The sequence below is a fragment of the Mercenaria mercenaria genome, chromosome 4 (assembly GCF_021730395.1).
Source record: "Mercenaria mercenaria strain notata chromosome 4, MADL_Memer_1, whole genome shotgun sequence".
NCBI lineage: Eukaryota > Metazoa > Mollusca > Bivalvia > Venerida > Veneridae > Mercenaria > Mercenaria mercenaria.
This window is the reverse complement of record NC_069364.1, coordinates 31,898,937-31,913,683: the sequence shown is the minus strand read 5'-3', so window position 1 is coordinate 31,913,683 and position 14,747 is coordinate 31,898,937. Positions and strand designations below refer to the sequence as shown.

The 14,747-nt window shown below is 36.8% G+C and overlaps 1 protein-coding gene across 1 annotated transcript in view; it reads left to right on the top strand.

Moving 5' to 3' along the window:
- LOC123552797 (DDB1- and CUL4-associated factor 6-like) overlaps positions 1–7,593 on the top strand; it is a 39,145-nt gene extending 31,552 nt beyond the window's left edge. Inside the window, exons 11-12 of the mRNA XM_053542125.1 lie at positions 2,194–2,299; positions 2,878–7,593. Of these exons, the coding sequence (XP_053398100.1) occupies positions 2,194–2,299; positions 2,878–2,954 (183 nt within the window). The 3' untranslated portion in view covers positions 2,955–7,593. The remainder of the gene's footprint in view (positions 1–2,193; positions 2,300–2,877) is intronic.
- The last annotated feature ends 7,154 nt before the right edge of the window (positions 7,594–14,747 follow it).

Below are 14,747 nucleotides of genomic sequence, written 5' to 3'. Positions count from 1 at the left end.
TCATGTCTGGAGCATAACTCCATAACCATTCAAGGCATTGACTTTAACTTTGGGTATAGGTAGGTGGCTATGAGACAAAGTGCAGTGTGTATGAAGCAGGTCAGAGGTCAAGGTCACAGCAAGATAAGTCTGGAGCATGATTTAATAACCATTCAAGGTATTGACTTCAAACTTGACATGTAGGCAAGTGATGGTGAGACTATATGTAGTGCACATGAACTTGGTTGGTAGGTCAAGGTTTAAGGTCCTAAATTTTGTTCATATTACTCTCTTCCCCCCCTCCCCCCCCACCACCACACTCACACATTGAAAACAAACCCCCCCCCCCCCCCCCCAACCCCAAATATCTCCCCTCTGACAAACCCCTTAAAAAAATTCTTTAAAATTTACTTCCTCCCCCTCTGATCTAGAATTTGGGGTTTATATTACCTGATTTTGCTCCTCTTGTTATAGGAATGGTCTCTGAAGGATTTTCATGAAACTTGGGTCAAATGATCTCCTCATCAAGTCAATGTACAGAACTCATAAATCAGCCATGTTGGCTCAAAGTCAAGGTCACAACTCAAGGTCAAAGGTTTGAGCCTTCCATTTCATGTCTGCTCAGTATCTCCTAAATCCTTTGGTTTAAACAATATTTGAGCCGCGCCATGAGAAAACCAACATAGTGGTTTTGCGATCAGCATGGATCCAGACCAGCCTGCGCATCCCCGCAGACTGGTCAAGATCCATGCTGTTTGCTTTTAAAGCATACTGCAATTAGAAAAACCGTTAGCGAACAGCATGGATCCTGACCAGACTGCGCGGATGCGCAGGCTGGTCTTGATCCATGCTGGTTGCAAACCCACTATGTTGGTTTTCTCTTGGCACGGCTCATTTAATAATCACAATTCATTTACAACATGTATATATATATATCAAAAATGCATACAGGATTGAGTAGGAAGCTGAAAGCTTATTTGAAACTCTCTCCTAAATCCTTTGAAGGATAATCATGAAACATTGGTCAAATGACCACTTCATCAAGACAATGTGCAGAACTCATGAGTCAGCCATTTCAGCTCAAGGTCACAACTTCAAAGTCAGTTTGAGCCTTCCATTTCATGTCTGCTCTGTATCTCCTAAACCACTTGAAGGATAATCATGAAACTTGGGTGAAATAATCACCCGATCAAAGACAGTGTGCAGAACTTACCAGTCCAGTCATGTCCACTCAAGGTCAAGGTCACAACTCGAGGTCAAAGGTTTGGGCCTTCAATTTTGTGTTTACTCTATATCCCCTAAATCCCTTGAAGGGTTTTCATAAAACTTAAGTCAAATGATCACCTGGCCAAGATGTGCAGAACATGAATCAGCCATGTCGGCTCAAGGTCAAAATCACAACTTGGGGTCAAATGTTTGGGCTTTCCATTTTTTGTCCGCTCTGTATTTCCTTAACTCCTTGAAGGAATTTCAAGAATCTTGGGTCAAATGATCACCTCATCAAGACGATGTGTAGAACTCATCAGTCAGCCAAACTACATTTTTATCAAACTTCTCTGACTTTCATTAAATTAAAGACCCATTTATTAATATCAGTAGTGACTTTCGTTCTTCTCATTAGAAGGTGTTTTTCAAAATCTTTAAAATGCTAACAAGCAAAAATGTGAAACATATATGATGGTATAGGAGAGTCGCCAAATTATGCTTGACAAGCTGTGGCACTAAGGATCTTCATTGGACACCACCATATGAACATTTTGAATTATGTCAACGTCACCTACTTTGGCGTGTTGCAGTCAATTTATCCTTTTATCATTAGACAAACTGGTCGATTTGTGGTGTAACGATTCAAAGGGATATTTGATATTCTTATCCAGCATCAACAAATGAATCTCTGTATATAGCCAAATAAAACAACAAATATGAGCTCCATGTGCGGTAGTCATGTTTCCTTTAGCACAGACAAATAACCACCTTCTTGCCTTTACTTATACTACATATTTCATAAATGTATGTATTGTGAAAATCTTGTCAGATCAATTTGTCCAAATATATAGATGGGGCGTTTTTAAAATGTTTGAAACTTTGAGTGTATGCTTATGGGATAACTGTTCTGGTTTTATTGGGACATCTTGTTTTAGACATATAATGTAACATCTCAAACATCTCCTTTATTTTATTGTTGTATCAGAGTTTTGTTTTTTTTGTATTTAGGTAATACATCGTAATGAAATAATGCTAGAAGAGACAAGGGATACTATTACTGTGCCAGCAGCTTTTATGTTGAGAGTGCTTGCCTCTATTAACAGTATACGCTCGGGTAAGTTATCTCTGATATTTGTAGTCCCTCTGGTAAAGTCAAACACGAGTGTGACAACCTTTGACCAGTGGTTAAGGTCACTGACTGTCTCACATGTTCTTCACTTTTACTTGAAAAAGCCATGCAGAAACTGGCTAGCAGGTTGGTGGTTCTTACCCTGGTACTTGCCTTTGTCAAAATATTGCCTGGAAAGCAGTTTTCATTCGACCTTAATTGTTTCTGTGGTAAAAAAAAGTATCAAAGCTTCATGGGTTATAAATCCAGTTTGGAGGCCAATCACAGAATGCAGCTCTGTCAGTGGACAAGTTTGAGATGGATTTCAAATGCCACCAAACAGATGCTTCAGTTTTGAGAATGGTTAATACTTAGAATGGAAACAGATATTGAATGTATTACTGTATTAGGAACCCATCAGACTTTCTATGTTAATAAATGTAACAAATTAATCAGTACAAAAATTGCATGATTATAATCAAATGTACCATTTGACCTCAACCTGTCCATGTCATGTCCCATTTGTTCAGGATTTGACCTCATCATGATCATGATCACCTCTCACATCACTTAATATATTTCAGGTCGAAGAGCAGCAGAAAGAAATAGCATGGAAAATGTTGAGGAAGCCCAGGATGAGGCTGCCAGTGAAGACGAATAAAATATCTTAAAGTCACAGTCTAGCACTGAGTTCTGATGAACAAAGACATAAAGGATGGTTGTTTCCTTTTTTGCTTCAATGTCAAAAATACAGTTGCTTTTTTAGCCGCCCGACATCATGTTGCGATTTCACAGCAGTTTTGTTTAGCATATATTGTTCTCATATTTTGTTAGGGAAACAAATTGTTATATCATGTTTACAAGTTTACAAGATTGTAGAAAATTTTGCATGTGTCAATACTGATTGCGATTTGATCAAATAGAAGAATTGGGCATTGTCGAAAATAACACGATTAATGAAATTAGTTGATATATTTCTGTCTCTGCCATTCTCCATGCTATTTACAGGTATAAGATAGTATTGTTTATTAGTATTCACTTACTGAATGGCTTGCTGGTCAATAGTCAAAACTATTGCCCAGTGTCTGAAAGCAACAAGTCTTGTCTATTGACCAACAAGCCAGTCAGTAAGTGTTTTATTATCTGACATAAGGAATATATTTTTATATTTTTTTTCTTGAAGGAGCAAAAATTTAGTATTGAACTGTAGACCTGTCAGTAACACAAATTTTGGACTAAAGAAAAATTTATATAACAAATCATATATAATTAAATTTATGTTTGTTTATCAAAGATTTAAAGGGATATGCCTACGTGTGTATATTACAACATCAATATTTCCAAATGGAAACTAAATCTCTTTGAAGTATCAGAAATGATAAATCAGTATTTTTACAGGTAATATTTTATATACAGCAGAATTTGTACTACCAGTATTACTGCATGACTAATCATTAAAAAAGTTTTTCTACAACAATGCTTTACAAAGAATTTTACTGCTTTTATTGATAATTGCATTATACAACTGAGAGTTGCTTAGTCTCTTCTGTCTTCTTGCTGTTGCTGACAAATGAAAATTTGTTTCTAAAAAATAAACATACATTTTGAGGAATGCCTGTTTTAAGATTGATATGTTTATAATTTATATTAAAGTGAGATATTTTTATTTCAATTTTTGTCACATAAACAATTATCAGGAACTCTTGTCAATAACATGACTTTCCTTTAATAAGATAATACCATTCATATGAAACATCCTTCTTGAGAAAAATAATGATAATTTGATCTTTTTAAATTGACAAAATGTTATGATTATTTTCACATTCATTTATAAAGAAAACAATAATGGTAGATTGTTTTCTTTTCCATTGTTAATTTCAGTTATTTTGGACACTCAGGTATAAAAATTTCAATTTTGGCTTCATTTTTAGCTCACCTGTCACAAAGTGACAAGGTGAGCTTTTGTGATCGCGCGGTGTCCGTCGTCCGTGCGTCCGTCCGTGCGTCTGTCCGTAAACTTTTGCTTGTGACCACTCTAGAGGTCACATTTTTCATGGGATCTTTATGAAAGTTGGTCAGAATGTTCATCTTGATGATATCTAGGTCAAGTTCGAAACTGGGTCACGTGCCTTCAAAAACTAGGTCAGTAGGTCTAAAAATAGAAAAACCTTGTGACCTCTCTAGAGGCCATATATTTCACAAGATCTTCATGAAAATTGGTCAGAACGTTCACCTTGATGATATCTAGGTCAAATTCGAAACTGGGTCACATGCCATCAAAATCTAGGTCAGTAGGTCAAATAATAGAAAAACCTTGTGACCTCTCTAGAGGCCATATTTTTCATGGGATCTGTATGAAAGTTGGTCTGAATGTTCATCTTGATGATATCTAGATCAAGTTCGAAAGTGGGTCACGTGCCATCAAAAACTAGGTCAGTAGGTCAAATAATAGAAAAACCTTGTGACCTCTCTAAAGGCCATATTTTTCATGGGATCTGTATGAAAGTTGGTCTGAATGTTCATCTTGATGATATCTAGGTCAAGTTCGAAACAGGGTCATGTGCGGTCAAAAACTAGGTCAGTAGGTCTAAAAATAGAAAAACCTTGTGACCTCTCTAGAGGCCATACTTGTGAATGGATCTTTACAAAAATTAGTCAGAATGTTCACCTTGATGATATCTAGGTCAAGTTCGAAACTGGGTCATGTGCCATAAAAAACTAGGTCAGTAGGGCAAATAATAAAAAAAACCATGTGACCTCTCTAGAGGCCATACTTTTCATGGGATCTGTATGAAAGTTGGTCTGAATGTTCATCTTGATGATATCTAGGTCAAGTTCGAAAGTGGGTCAACTGCGGTCAAAAACTAGGTCAGTAGATCTAAAATTTTTAAAATCTTTTGACCTCTCTAGAGGCCATATTTTTCAATGGATCTTCATGAAAATTTATCTGAATGTTCACCTTGATGATATCTAGGTAGGTGTCGAAACTGGGTCACGTGCGGTCAAAAACTAGGCCAGTAGGTATAAAAATAGAAAAACCTTGTGACCTCTCTAGAGGCCATATTTTTCATGAGATCTTCATGAAAATTAGTGAGAATGTTCACCTTAATGATATCTAGGTAAAGTTCAAAACAGGGTCACGTACCTTCGAAAACAAGGTCAATAGGCCAGATAATAGAAAAACCTTGTGACCTCTCTAGAGACCATATTTTTCAATGGATCTTCATGAAAATTGGTCAGAATTTTTATCTTGATAATATCTAGGTCAAGTTCAAAACTGGGTCACATGAGCTCAAAATCTAGGTCACTATATCAAATAATAGAAAAAAACGATGTCGTACTCAAAACTGGGTCATGTGGGAAGAGGTGAGCGATTCAGGACCATCATGGTCCTCTTGTTAACTTGACTATTCAAAGAATAGAGGAGCTATCCTACTCGCCCTGGCGTCGGCATGAGCGTCACACAAATGTTAAAGTTTGCGTACCACCCCAACTATTTTTAAAGTCCATTGAGATATTGCTTTCATATTTTGCATACTTGTTTACCATCATGACCCCAGTCTGTAAAAAGGAGGAGGCAAATCTATCAAGCATTTTGACTGAATTATGGCCCCTTTTCGACTTACAATAAATGTTAAAGTTTGCATACAACCCCAAGTATTTTCAAAGTCCATTGAGATATTGCTTTCATATTTTGCATACTTGTTAACCATCATGACCCCAGTCTGTAAAAAGGAGGAGGCAATTCTATCAAGCATTTTGACTGAATTATGGCCTCTTTTCGACTTAGAATATGCTTATTGTAATGTTAAAGTTTTACTCATTGCTTATTTTATACTATCAAGCACCGAAAATTAGTCGAGCGCACTGTCCACTGACAGCTCTTGTTTGATAGATTGTTTCAATCCATGTAAGCTTGAAAATAAATATTCTTATCTAACAACTGTACAATTTTGAAAAAGAAATTTTCAGAAATGTTTCATTGACCAGTGTTTTACAGAGGGTAAAATATATATTAAATACATGCAGTTTTAGCACTTAATTTATGATGGTGGGCATATCACCAATTAGTCAGTCATAAATCTGATAATAATTCACACAGTCATGGTAAAATGAATTTTAGATGATGATAATGTGACCAGAAAAATGTGTTAAAAATGTTGGTATTTGTATTTAGATCTTTATCTTAGTAGTTATTTACTCCATGCAGAGAATGAAGATAGTTTGTGTTTGAAGTTGAATAACTTTTTACTAGGTTGATATATCATAAATCAGTGGCATATCCCTAGAAATTAACTTATACCATCCATCAAGGTGTTGTTTGGTTTCTACCAGCTGCTTATGTAGTATCTCTATTCAGGGATTTCCTGCACTTGATCATACATGAATGTGTACTATAATAATAATAGTAATAATAATAATAATTTCTTTATTTTACGAAGGTAAACTCATTATGCAATCACATAAGCAGATACAAATGAAATCACATATTTACAATGAGGCCTTCAACAAGGTACTGAATCTAAACCCCTCTTATTATCAGTTATAGTCCGTCAAGATCACAAGGGGATGTTCCAGATGCTCAATTTATCAAGGGTTTTTAGCAGTCCAAACATAGAAAATATGAGTAATACAGTACCGGAAGTTATAAAGTGTTCCTATAAGCCCAGGTGCCGTTTTATTGTAGATGTGTGTCCATAGGACACTGTTACCCCAACTTTCTGTCACAGTATGGTCATAATTATGTTATTTGTTGATATATGCAAGACTAAAGAAACTTTCATATTATCTTTGGGTGAGGTGGGCTGGGGGGAAGGGTGCCAGTCAAGAGGGTAGGGGAACTAAGGATATTACAAAACAAGAAGAAAGAGAAGATAACTGCTTTGGGTGTAAATCCCAAATAAAACAGCAGGTATATAACTTTATATGCTGAACAACATTCATATCATGTTTCATGACTCTAGGTCAAATGCACAAGTTAAGCACAACACAAATTGGGATGGATGGACATACAAAGACAAATATAAGCGCACAAAATAAGAAAGATATATTGAATGAAGACTGTCATCAAATTTTAAACTTAGTGATGAAAGAAAGACTATTTAAATCATTAGATGAGATTATATGCATGTAGTTCAGTTTGCTGTTGTTTGTTATATTATACAGATAAATTGCTTTCAGTTTTACATACTGCCCTCCTTGTAACAAGACATTGTTCTATTTATCCTCATTTGTTATTTTGGGTATTTATTGTTGTTACCGTTGCATGTATTTTATTGAATAAAGCTTGAAAGTTCTAATTGTATTCTTCATTATTATACTTCCACAAATGGAGTTGGGTAGGTGTGCAATATTGGAATTTTTTTATCCCATATTGATCTGTCTATTGGGAAAGACAACAAATTTGACACAAGTGATGGACTGCAGAGGGTGATAGTGTTATGCACAAAAGCCATAACTGTATCTTGAATAATTTTAGAATTATTCCCCTTTCTGTATTCACCAATATACAAAATCATACATATAATTGTGAGTTGACAAAATGAACAACGGACAACATAATTGGCAGCAAAATAGGTAATAAGGTACAGTTACCTGCCCTTCGTTACCCAACTAAAGGAAGTGTATCCGAGAGAAAAGAGGTCCCTCATTTCATGATGGATTTGATTGTAAATAGATATCCTGAGCTTCTGAAAGTAGTCAAATTTTATAGATCTGATGTAAATGAAGAGAAAGTGGTAAAACATTGCTGGAAAATCATGTTTTTTTTGGCAAATGACTTTCTGCGGATTTGTACAAAAAGTAGGCTGAACCGCTTCACTTTGTAAAAATGCAATACACTATTCATTCTGACAGATGTGAGGAGAAAAGTAGCAGGTCAACAGGTCACTTAAAAGTGATTTTTGTGTTTCTCTCGGATAGATTTCTGAAGAGAAGGTATTTGCATTTGTCTTCAGAACATTGTGTCAAAGCCTTGCATTGATATATTTGTATGTAACCCTATGGGAAATTAATTGTACTTTTGGGCCAAAAGTTGAAAAATTTAACAAGAGCACATTCTGTTATTTTTCAGTTGAAATGTTTGGTGTGTATGGGTTGGTTGAATTACAAACGGTACTTGGAAACTTTACAAATTTGAATATACTTGGAAATGGCATATATAAAGATTCATTCAATTGCCATGTATACTAAGTGTTTTTGTGACAAAAACATGTCTTCCCCCTAATTAACTCGGTGGCCATTTTGTGCAGCGAAGCAGAATGTGTCGGCCATATGTACAACTAGGCTTGGTACTTCACTCCTGTGAAGTTTTGTAGAAACCTGTCCATCCAGCAGTTTGACCTGTGAAAGCCAGACAAGGTTTTTCTATTTTTAGCTCTGGTGTTCATTTTATGCAGCAAAGTGTAACGTGCCAGCGCTGTGCAAAACTAAGGTTGGTACTGATCACTCCTGTGAAGTTTCGGCGAGCCAGCAGTTTGACCTGTGAAAGCCGGACAAGATTTTTCTATCTTTAGCTTTGGCGGCCATTTTGTGCAGCGAAGCGGAATGTGTAGGAGATATGCACAACTAGGCTTTGTACTGATCACTCCTATGAAGCTTCATTGAAATCCAGACAGCATTTAATATTTTAATATAAAAGAAAATTTTGTGATCAAGGAAATGTAACTTTCATTGAACATGGAGAGCAGACACATCAAAGGGACATAATGTATTGAATATTTACTATTTGGGTGCATTTGATTTAACATTCAACTGTGATCTGGATTGCTAAATAATGATCCATGATACTGTCAGCTAAAACTGTAGAACATCTGGAACAGTCTCATAACAGCAAAAACGTGCTATAGCAGAATGCAAATATTCAAGATCTGACCAGGACTCGAACCCAGGACCTCTTACATTTAATGCAGACACTCTATCACTTCCATATAACAGCAGTAGCTATAGCTAGGCAGTTTAAGTGCATCCCTATTCTCTTTCCAATTATATTACGTGAACTGAACAATTTTGTAACAATAACATGTTCGGTGTACTACGGATCATCGGCGTATTCGCTTTGTTACATAACAGCAATTTTCGTGTAAAAAAAAAATATAATTGCCAAGAATATAGTTAAATTGTGTGCAAGGGTTCGGAAGATTAGGCGCGCACAAGATTGCATATGCAGACTGTATGTACATAGTATGTTAAATGTACATAGTATGTTAACAAGAAACAAAGTACCATAACTCTGCAATTTTTGTTGTTGAAAGAACCTAACATGCCCCATGCACAACTGCTGTTGTTACTGATCACTTGTGTGAAGTTTCATTAAATTGTGTCAAGGGGATGAGGAGAGATGGTGTGCACAAGACTGTGTTTATGTATATAGTATAGTAACAAAAAACAAATTTCCGTAACTCTGCAAAGTTTTTTAGCTCACCTGTCACACAGTGACAAGGTGAGCTTTTGTGATCACGCAGCGTCCGTCGTCCGTGCGTAAACTTTTCCTTGTGACATCTCTAGAGGTCACATTTTTTGTGGGATCTTTATGAAAGTTGGTCAGAATGTTCATCTTGATGATATCCAAGACAAGTTCGAAACTGGGTCACGTGCCATCAAAAACTAGGTCAGTAGGTCTAAAAATAGAAAAACCTTGTGACCTCTCTAGAAGCCATATATTTCATAAGATCTTCATGAAAATTGGTCAGAATGTTCATCTTGATGATATCTAGGTCAAGTTCGAAACTGGGTCACGTGCCATCAAAAACTAGGTCAGTGGGTCTTAAAATAGAACAAGAGGACCATGATGGTCCTGAATCGCTCACCTATCCCCACATGACCCAGTGTTGAACTGAGTATGGGGAGTTATTTCTATTATTTGACAAAGTGACCTAGTTTTTGAGCACATGTGACCTAGATATCATCAAGATAAAAAATTCTGACCAATTTTCATGAAGATCCATTGAAAAATATGACCTCTAGAGAGGTCACAAGGTTTTTCTATTATTTGACCTAATGACCTAGTTTTTGAAGGCACGTGACCCACCTTTAAACTTGACCTAGATATCATCAAGGTGAACATTCTCACCAATTTTCATGAAGATCTCGTGAAAAATATGGCCTCTAGAGAGGTCACAAGGTTTTTCTATTTTTCGACCTACTGACCTAGTTTTGACCGCACATGACCCAGTTACGAACTTGACCTAGATATCATCAAGCTGAACATTCTCACCAATTTTCATGAAGATCCATTGAGAAATATGGCCTCTAGAGACATCACAAGGTTTTTCTATTTTTAGACCTACTGACCTAATTTTTGACCGCACTTAACCCAGTTTTGAACTTGACCTAGATATCATCAAGGTCAACATTCTGACCAATTTTCATGAAGATCTCTTGAAAAATATGGCCTCTAAAGAGGTCACAAGGTTTTTCTATTTTTAGATCTACTGACCTAGTTATTGACTGTACGTGACCATGTTTCAAACTTGATCTAGATATCATCAAGGTGAACATTCTGACCATTTTTCATGAAGATCCATTGAGAAATATGGCCTCTAGAGAGGTCACAAGGTTTTTCTATTTTTAGACCTACTGACCTAGTTTTTGACCCCACGTGAGCCAGTTTCGAACTTGACCTAGGTATCATCAAGGTGAACATTCTGACTAATATTCATGAAGATCTCATGAAAAATATGGTCTCTAGAGAGGTCACAAGTTTTTCTATTTTTAGACCTACTGACCTAGTTTTTGACCCCTAGTGACCCAGTTTCGTACTTGACCTAGGTATCATCAAGGTGAACATTCTGACCAATATTCATGAAGACCCATAAAAAATACGGCCTCTATAGATGTCACAAGGTTTTTCTATTTTTAGACCTACTGACCTAGTTTTTGACGGCATGTGACCCAGTTTCGAACTTGACCTAGATATCATCAAGTTGAACATTCTGACCAATTTTCATGAAGATCCGTGGAAAAATATGGCCTCAAGAGAGGTCACAAGGTTTTTCTATTTTTAGATCTACTGACCTAATTTTTGACCCCAAGTGACTTAGTTTCAAACTTGACCTAGATATCATCAAAGTCAACATTCTGACCAATATTCATGAAGATCTCATGAAAATTATGTGCCTCTAGAGAGGTCACAAGCTTTTTCTATTTTTAGACCTACTGACCTAGTTTTTGACCCCACGTGACCCAGTTTCGAACTTGACCTAGATATCATCAAGGTGAACATTCTGACCAATTTTCATGAAGATCTCATGAAAAATATGGCCTCTAGAGAGGTCACAAGGTTTTTCTACTTTTAGATCTACTGACCTAGTTTTTGACCCCACATGACCCAGTTTCGAACTTGACCTACATATCATCAAGATGAACATTCTGACCAACTTTCATAAAGATCCCATGAATAATGTGACCTCTAGAGTGGTCACAAACAAAAGTTTATGGACGGACGGACAACGGAGGCCGCGTGATCACAAAAGCTCACCTTGTCACTTCGTGACAGGTGAGCTAAAAACCTTGTGACCTCCCTACAGGCCAAATATTTCACAAAATCTTTATGAAAATTGGTCAGAACGTTCATCTTGATGATATCTAGGTCAAGTTCGAAACTGGGTCACGTGCCATCAAAAACTAGGTCAGTAGGTCAAATAATATAAAAATCTTGTGACCTCTCTAAAGGCCATATTTTTCACGGTATCTGTATGAAAGTTGGTCTGAATGTTCATCTTGATGATATCTAGGTCAAGGTCGAAACTGGGTCACATGCCATCAAAAACTAGGTCAGTAGGTCTAACAAGAGGACCATGATGGTCCTGAATCGCTCACCTCTTCCCACATGACCCAGTTTTGAGTATGACATCGTTTTTTCTATTATTTGACATAGTGACCTAGTTTTTGAGCTCATGTGACCCAGTTTTGAACTTGACCTAGATATTTTCAAGATAAAAATTCTGACCAATTTTCATGAAGATCCATTGAAAAATATGGTCTCTAGAGAGGTCACAAGGTTTTTCTATTATTTGACTTATTGACCTAGTTTTCGAAGGTACGTGACCCTGTTTTGAACTTTACCTAGATATCATCAAGGTGAACATTCTCACTAATTTTCATGAAGATCTCGTGAAAAAAATGGCCTCTAGAGAGGTCACAAGGTTTTTCTATTTTTATACCTACTGGCCTAGTTTTTGACCGCACGTGACCCAGTTTTGAAAATGACCTAGATATCATCAAGATAAACATTCAGACCAACTTTCATACAGATCCCATGAAAAATATGGCCTTTAGAGAGGTCACAAGGTTCTCCTATAATTTGACCTACTGACCTAGTTTTTGATAGCACGTGGCCCACGTTACCTACTGACCTAGTTTTTGACCGCACGTGACCCAGTTTCGAAAATGACCTAGATATCATCAAGGTGAACATTCAGATCAATTTTCATGAAGATCCATTGAAAAATATGGCCTCTAGAGATGTCAAAAGATTTTTCTAATTTTAGACCTACTGACCTCGTTTTTGACCACAGTTGACCCAGTTTCAAAACTGACCTAGATATCATCAAGATGAACATTCAGACCAATTTTCATACAGATCCCATGAAAAAAGTATGGCCTCTAGAGAGGTCACAAGGTTTTTTTATTATTTGACCTACCGACCTAGTTTTTTAAGGCATGTGACCCAGTTTCAAACTTGACCTAGATATCATCAAGGTGAACATTCTGACCAATTTTCATGAAGATCCATTCAAGGGTATGGCCTCTAGAGAGGTCACAAGGTTTTTCTATTTCAAGACCTACTGACCTAGTTTTTGATCGCAGTTGACCCAGTTTCAAACTTGACCTATATATCATCAAGATAAACATTCAGACCAACTTTCATACAGATTCCATGAAAAATATGGCCTCTAGAAAGGTCACAACGTTTTTTCATTATCTGACCTACTGACCTAGTTTTTGATGGCACGTGCCCCACTTTCGAACTTGGCCTAGATATCATCAAGATGAACATTCTGACCAATTTTTATGAAGATCCATTCACAAGTATGGCCTCTAGAGAGGTCACAATGTTTTTCTATTTTTAGACCTACTGACCTAGTTTTTGACCGCACATGCCCCTGTTTCGAACTTGACCTAGATATCATCAAGATGAAAATTCAGAATAACTTTCATACAGATCCCATGAAAAATATGGCCTCTAGAGAGGTCACAAGGTTTTTCTATTATTTGACCTACTGACCTAGTTTTTTTAGATATGTGACCCACTTTCGAACTTGACCTAGATATCATCAAGGTGAACATTCTGACCAATTTTCATGAAGATCTCATGAAATATATGGCCTCTAGAGAGGTCACAAGGTTTTTCTATTTTTAGACCTACTGACCTAGTTTTTGACCGCACGTGACCCAGTTTCGAACCTGACCTAGATATTATCAAGATGAACATTCAGACCAATTTTCATACAGATCCCATGAAAAATATGGCCTTTAGAGAGGTCACAAGGTTTTCCTATTATTTGACCTACTGACCTAGTTTTTTGATGGCACGTGACCCACTTTCGAACTTGACCTAGATATCATCAAGGTGAACATTCAGAATAACTTTCATACAGATCCCATGAAAAATATGGCCTCTAGAGAGGTCACAAGGTTTTTCTATTATTTGATCTACTGACCTAGTTTTTTTAGATATGTGACCCACTTTCGAACTTGACCTAGATATCATCAAGGTGAACATTCTGACCAATTTTCATGAAGATCTCATGAAATATATGGCCTCTAGAGAGGTCACAAGGTTTTTCTATTTTTAGACCTACTGACCTAGTTTTTGACCGCACGTGACCCAGTTTCGAACCTGACCTAGATATTATCAAGATGAACATTCAGACCAACTTTCATACAGATCCCATGAAAAATATGGCCTTTAGAGAGGTCACAAGGTTTTTCTATTATTTGACCTACTGACCTAGTTTTTGATGGCACGTAACCCAGTTTCGAACTTGACCTAGATATCATCAAGGTGAACGTTCTGACCAATTTTCATGAAGATCTTGTGAAATATATGGCCTCTAGAGAGGTCACAAGGTTTTTCTATTTTTAGACCTACTGACCTAGTTTTTGATGGCACTTGACCCAGTTTCGAACTTGACCTAGATATCATCAAGGTGAACATTCTGACCAATTTTCATGAAGATCTCATGAAATATATGGCCTCTAGAGAGGTCAGAAGGTTTTTCTATTTTTAGACCTACTGACCTAGTTTTTGATGGCACGTGACCCAGTTTCGAACTTGACCTAGATATCATCAAGGTGAACATTCTTACCAAATTTCATAAACATCCCACGAAAAATGTGACCTCTAGAGTGGTCACAAGCAAAAGTTTACGGACGGACGGACTAACGCACGGACGGACGGACGACGGACGACGGACGCTGCGTGATCACAAAAGCTCACCTTGTCACTATG